At 58.1% G+C, this 6,115-nt stretch overlaps 1 protein-coding gene across 19 annotated transcripts in view; it reads right to left on the bottom strand.

Moving 5' to 3' along the window:
* TLE3 (transducin like enhancer of split 3) overlaps positions 1-6,115 on the bottom strand; it is a 45,542-nt gene that overhangs the window by 1,904 nt on the left and 37,523 nt on the right. For 8 of the 19 annotated variants that reach the window (XM_015571984.1, XM_015571990.1, XM_015571985.1 and 5 more), the window contains 8 exons: positions 5,948-6,089; positions 5,262-5,461; positions 4,412-4,512; positions 3,385-3,634; positions 2,773-3,020; positions 2,219-2,366; positions 1,338-1,488; positions 415-491 (listed from right to left, as the gene is read on the bottom strand). In XM_015571984.1, coding sequence (XP_015427470.1) covers positions 415-491; positions 1,338-1,488; positions 2,219-2,366; positions 2,773-3,020; positions 3,385-3,634; positions 4,412-4,512; positions 5,262-5,461; positions 5,948-6,089 — 1,317 coding nt within the window. The remainder of the gene's footprint in view (positions 1-414; positions 492-1,337; positions 1,489-2,218; positions 2,367-2,772; positions 3,021-3,384; positions 3,635-4,411; positions 4,513-5,261; positions 5,462-5,947; positions 6,090-6,115) is intronic. The other 11 variants (XM_006776075.2, XM_006776080.2, XM_015571994.1 and 8 more) reach the window with 6 other exon arrangements.

The raw sequence follows: 6,115 nt of genomic DNA, 5'->3' as shown, positions 1-6,115 counted from the left end.
CCCCCCCCCCCCCCCCCTTACACTGAAAGGTTGAGATGAAATTCACCTTCCTTGAATATCAGGTAACACGGCTCTGAAAAAAGCTGCCCTGTTTGCTCCACTGCCTCACACACCTCCTGAGTGCTCAGCGCACAGGCCAGAGCCAATAGCATGCTTTCTCTCTGCTTGGCTCTGGAAATCCTACAAGAGCCCCACCTAAAAGCCCTCACCCTGAGGGGCCAGATGCCATTAGCAGCAGAGAGCGCCCTGCTGATGTGGCCAAGGCCTCGCTCGCTTCTGGAGACCCATTTGGGACCCCATCAGGGAGGGGCTGGAAGATGGTCCTGCTTCAGCTCCCACCATCCCCACCCCCATCACCACAGCCTGGCCCGACTCTGGGCAGAACCAGGAGGGCACTTGGCTGGCAGGCGGTACCTGGAATATGCTGGCTCCGTACGGCGTCCTCCAGGCGTTGAGGAGGTTATCTTTCCCAGTGCTCACAAACCACTTGCCTGCAGGTGAGAGGAAAAGAGCGTCAGGGTGTGACGGGCTGCCTCCAAAGTAAGACCTACCCCAGGTGTGGTGGCTGCCATGGAAACACGGTGTGAACCACTAACCAGTGCTCAGCCGACTTTCTGCTTTCAAGGGGCAGATACATAACAGACACAGGGACACCCAGAGAATGCCTTTCTTTGCAATCAAGGTCGAGGCTGGGCAGGGCTGATGAGATAAGGTAGGGTTTGCACAAAATGGAAGCAATGACACTCTCTAAATTTTTTTAAAGCCACCAAAGTAGACTGATCCTTCTCACTGCTATTGGAAGATAGGAGGAGGTGCTGGGAAATGGCAAAGCCCCGAGTCTGCAGACCCAGCTGGGACAGAGGTCAGCAGGTGCCCTTACTCTGCCAGGGCACTGCCAGCATTAACACACTGTGCCCCCAAAGCCATGTGGTGGGCGCCATGCCAATCCCAGGCCAGAGTAAGATGCATCTGAATCAGAGAGGAGGAGACGTGTCCTAGGCTGCACAGCTAGTCAGTGGAGAAGAAGACATTCCACTCCGGGGCTCTGAGCTGTCAGAGGCTGCAGTCTTCACCGCCTGGAAGAACTGCCTAGAGGCACTGCCCACAGGGCTGGGAGCAGTTCCACTGCCCCCGGCCAGCAGCAACTGGCTCTGGCCTGGCGTCCAGAGCGCTCAGTACCCTGTGGCAGTATCTGCACCTGAGGGACAAGGATGGGGAGACACTGGTTGGGGTCAGGAGGCCTGGCTCCCATCAGGGCTCTGCTCCTAAGCTTTGGGCCCCTCATCTATACACAGGGGGCAGGCCAGGCTGCCAGGACCCCGCTCCCCAGGGCTCACCGCAGTAGGCAAACTTGAGGGAGAGCACACAGCTCTCATGCAGGTGCAGCTGGTACTTGTCCGGCTTGGTGTGGTGCAACACCTCCACGTTGCTGCTCTCCATGCCCACGGCCAGCCACTCCCCAGTGGGGCAGTAACCCAGCGAGAAGATCTGCAGGGGAGGGACCAGATGAGCTCAGCCTCGCTGCTTTCCAGATCCCACCACTCCTTCCCCATCACCTCCCCACTGCCCTTTGCAAAGCCAAGCCTTCCTCTCCCTCCGCCCAATAGCCCAGGGGTATGGGATGTCATTTTTCATCCCCATTTTATAGGTGAGGAGGTTAAGGCTTAGAGATGTGGCTGACTTTAGATAGTAAGTGGGAGAGCTAGGATTCAAACTCAGAGGTGGTACGGATCTTCTGCTCTCAAAAAGGTACTCTCCATGACTTCTGCCTTTCCTTAAGAAAAAAGTGAGCAAATAAAACACTAAAATATTAAATATGTGTGGCTAAAATATTAGAATGAGTAATAAAAACAACAAAAAATCATAATACCTAGCATCTACAGAATGCTTCCTATGAGCCAGGCTAATGGCTAAGGCTTTTAGAGGGACCATTCCAGGTACTCACACTAGATCTAGGAGGTAGCTAGTATTATTCTCATCCCAGAAATGAGAAAACTGAGGCCAAAGTGCTCAACAGTAGAGGAGCTGGGAATCAAATCTAAGCAGTTGGGTCAAGTGTGGCCATTCCAAGGCCTTGCCAATTCTATTTCATAGCCACTTCCTCCGGGAAGCCTTCTCAGATGGCTCAGATTCGTCATGTGCAATGGCCACTCGTAAGGGCCCCTTCATCCGCTGACCGGCCCTCGGGGAGGGGAGGGGAGGAGTCTTGGCTGCTCACCTGAGAGGTGAAGTCATGCTGCTGCAGCTGCCGGCCCTCGCGAAGGTCCCAGGAGCGCACGGTGTTGTCCAGTCCCCCAGTCCACAGTTTGGTGCCGTCGTGGGAAATGTCTATGCAGCTGGCCCCATCTGTGTGGCCCTGGAACTGCCTATGAAGGCCAAGCAGGGAGGAGTGAACCTGGGGGACCACTGAATACCAAGCTGGCAGCCTCTGAGCAGAAGAGGAAACTGAGGCCCAGAAAAGGGTACACCATATGCCCATGGTCCCTTAGTGAGCTTACAGCAGAGCCAGGCCTCTCTCCCACTCCACTCAGGGTCATGTCCAGGGGCAGGTATATAACACAGGGACCTCCCTAGGTGGACACTCTGTGTCTCCTCAATGTGCATTCTTAATCCCTCTCCTTACCCCACACGCACGACGAGGGGCTGAGGTCATACGCAAGCCGTACGGTAATGTGATAAACAAGGATGGCCAAGCTGGCTCTGAGCCAGCCCCGAGCAAGGTACTGAGACCCGGGCGAGGTGACTTGCACGAGGTCCCTCCCACAGCCGCACCTGACGAGCGTCTGGTTGTGCAGGTCCCACACAGCAATGTTCCCATCGCTGCAGCAGGAGAAGCAGACTTTGGCATCGGGGCTGATGGCCAGGGCATAGCAGGCAGGGGCGGAGGACGTCAGCTCGGCCTTGATGCGGGGTGTGGGTGAGGCCAGGTCCCAGATGGTGAGCGTGCTGGCCTCGCCGCCCACGATGAGCGTGCGCCCGTCAGGGAGCAGCTTGCAGGAGCGGATGTAGTTGTCCCTGTTCTGGAGGAAGAAAAGGAGAGTGCTCAGCACTGCCCACCTGCCTTCCCAGGGACCAGGAGAGTCACATCCAGCACCTCCGGGCACCCCTGCTCCCCTGCTCACATCCCGCCCTTGTTCCTGGCAGCTGCCAGGCCATCTCCACTGCTCATTCACAACCCTTCAATCTTTCACGCATTTTTTTACACGCCCCAGGTCAGTATCATCTCCACCTAGACAGTAAAACCATGGATCAGGGAAGTCAGCCAGCGTGCCCGAAGTCACCCAGCCAATAAAGGGCTCAGACAGGTCAAGAGGGCTCCCCCGCTGGCCAGGCTACCCTGCTCTCCCATGCCAGTTAGAGGTGCCCACAGCCCAGAATCCTCACCAGGCAGTCCAGCTGGGAGATGGGGCTCTTGCTGCCTGGCTGGCTGATGTCCCAGATCTTCACACAACCCTTGCCACCCGTGTAGACGTGCCGCGTGGGGTTGCTGATGGTCACGGCACACACCACCTCCCCGTGGCTGAGCGTGTTGATCTGCCGAGCGTGCCTGGGGATGCCGGGGCCTGCCAGGGCATCGTGGGGAAAGGGCACAGGCTGCATCTGCCCATCAGCACTCACATGGAAAGAGTAGGCTCTGAAATGGCAAGAACTGTCACTTCTGCTGTCCCCAGTCCTCTCCCAGTCTCCCCAGGTCCTGCCCCATTCCACCAGAACCACCCCAACTGGTCTCACTGCCTCCAGCTGCCCCCCAAATCTTAGGAAACCAGGTAACCCCAACCTTCTTGGCCAGGCTCCCCCAGGGTGGGAACTGCTCAATATTCCAGCCTTGACTCTGCTCCTGCTTACACATCCTTGCTCCAAACCAGTTCACTAGCCCCACCTGTGCCTTGGAAGGGCCTCTCCCACCACCTGTGACATCCCTAACACACCGACCGCCCCTAAAACACCCCAGCAGAGTGCCACCCCCTCCTTCAGGAGCCAGTGGTGTTCAGGGAGGGGATCTGTTTACATCCTCAAACGAACGGGAGAGTATACAGCAGAGCCAGTGTGTGAGCCAATGTGGGCTGCCTGCTGTTTCAGGTACTGGGGATGCCAGCTGGGGGTGTTTCAAACAAGTAGAGCCCAACGGAGCCCCCAGGCCAACTGCGTCATTTGGTTAGAAGGCCCTAATGTCTGCCATATTCCTTCCCTCCCAGGCCAGTGAGCACACCTCACAGCCCTCAGCAGCTCCCCTGTTAGAGGGACCCTGAGCTGGTGAGGAATATGGACAGGCAGCTAATTCCTGGGGTTACAGTCTGGCCTGAAGAACCTCTAAGGGGCAGGCTAACACCTTCTCAAGGGAGGTCCACCAGGGCGGGGTGCTCTCCCCTGCCCTCCCCAGAAGCATGCAGGAAGTGCAGCCAGAGCTTACGGTTTTCCACCGGGAATGGAGGCGAGGCTTGAGGGCAGGCCTGTGGCCCGCATGGGGGGGTGAGGGTCAAAACCAACCTGTAAGGCAAGACAAGGGCAGCCCTTAGTGAGGGACACACTGTACATCCCCCACCTGGCCGCCGCCTCCTCTGCTTCCTGGTCCTGCCTGCACCTCACTGCTTCTTCAGGACCCGGGAGACAGGCAAGCAGAGCAGAGCCCAGGAGGGCCAGCGCCTTGCCCGGGACAATGGCAGGGAAGGGCTGACAGTCCGGGTCTCCCAATGCTGACCAGCACCCTCCCCACCTCCTGTCCCCCCGGCCCCACCAGGCAGCGGCCTCTGCCCCACCTCAGTCCCTGTGTCCCATTGGGCTCTCATATACAGAGGAGGCCCCCACAGGTATAGGAGGTAAAGACAGAAACTGTCTCCTGAAAAAAGACCCCTCTCTCTACCAACCCAATCTAAACTGCTCATCAACACCAACAGACCATTCTCGGTGTCATAGGCAGCCCCATTTGCCAACCCCCTGCAGCCTGGAAGTCATCTGACTCATCTTGGGATCCCATCCCGTGGAGCCCGGAAAGACAGGGATCAGCCCCATTTCCCAGCAGAAAGGGCAGGCAGGGAGGCTGCATCATGTGAGGGACATGGCAGCTGGTGGGCAAGCAGGGGCGTCTGGGGCTGCTGATCCCCAAAGGTGGTGTTTTCTTCTTTCTAATGAGCACTGTACCCCAAAGGCAGCTAGCTGTCTGGTCGTGAGGCCCTTCTGGTATGCAGGAAGTGCCCCCCTAATCCTCACCAGCTCCCCACTCCTTGCTAGTCCCCAAAAAAGGAGCCAAAAAGTCTACGTACAGCTCCAAAGCTCACCATTGGCGATCGGCCATAGGCGGCAGCAGCGGCTGCAGCGGCCGCACTCATCTGGGGTGGGATGTTGTGGAGGCTGGCGTAGGCACTGGGGCTAGTGAGGGAGCCATTCATCTCGTGGTGGCTCATCATGGCAAAGGGCGCTGCGTAGGAGCTGGTGATGGAGATGGGCGTGCGCAGGGCCGAAGCTGCAAGGAGGCAGGCATCAGTGGGAAGTGGCCATCACGGGGAGGGGGCCCCACCCAGCAGCGATCCTGCCAGCACCCTAGAGCTGCCTGCCCCGGCAGTCCTCTCAGAGGAACCCACCTAACTGGGGTCCCACCTGCATAGCTTAAGAAGATTCAAGCGGAGAGAGGTCCCACCTTTTTTATAGGGCAGGTCACGGAAGCCCAAAGAAGGGGTTGTTCAGAGCCTCACAGAACAGAGGCAGGAGCAACGCATGGGTGCCCCAACCTGTCTGAAGTTCCCTGCCCAGTGGCCCAGTAAGCCCCATATCAGTGTTGAAGCACCAGCCTGTCTCCTCCTGAAACCTGACCAGGAAGCCTCCCAAAGGCAGGCCCTGGAGAGCCTCAGCCCCAACACACTCCCTGGTCGCTGGCCCACCTGTGCAGCTCCCGCCCTGGCCTGGCAGACCCCTCCCTCAGCCACAGGTACCCCAGCCCTATCGTGCCTACCCATTATACCTATCGGGTCTATGCCCGGAGGTTTGCCCGGCATCGACCGGAGCCCTGGCGTCGTGCTAGTGCCTGGAGTCGGGGCATCGTTCCTCGGGGTTGGTGTGTTGGACTTGAGGCCAGGCGTGGAGGATTTGTCATTCTAAAACGGGAAGATGCAGAGACCAA

This window comes from Myotis davidii, unplaced genomic scaffold, assembly GCF_000327345.1.
Source record: "Myotis davidii unplaced genomic scaffold, ASM32734v1 scaffold1069, whole genome shotgun sequence".
In the NCBI taxonomy this organism is placed as follows: domain Eukaryota; kingdom Metazoa; phylum Chordata; class Mammalia; order Chiroptera; family Vespertilionidae; genus Myotis; species Myotis davidii.
The sequence above is the reverse complement of the archived record's forward strand: the minus strand, read 5'-3'. Positions and strand labels throughout refer to the sequence as shown.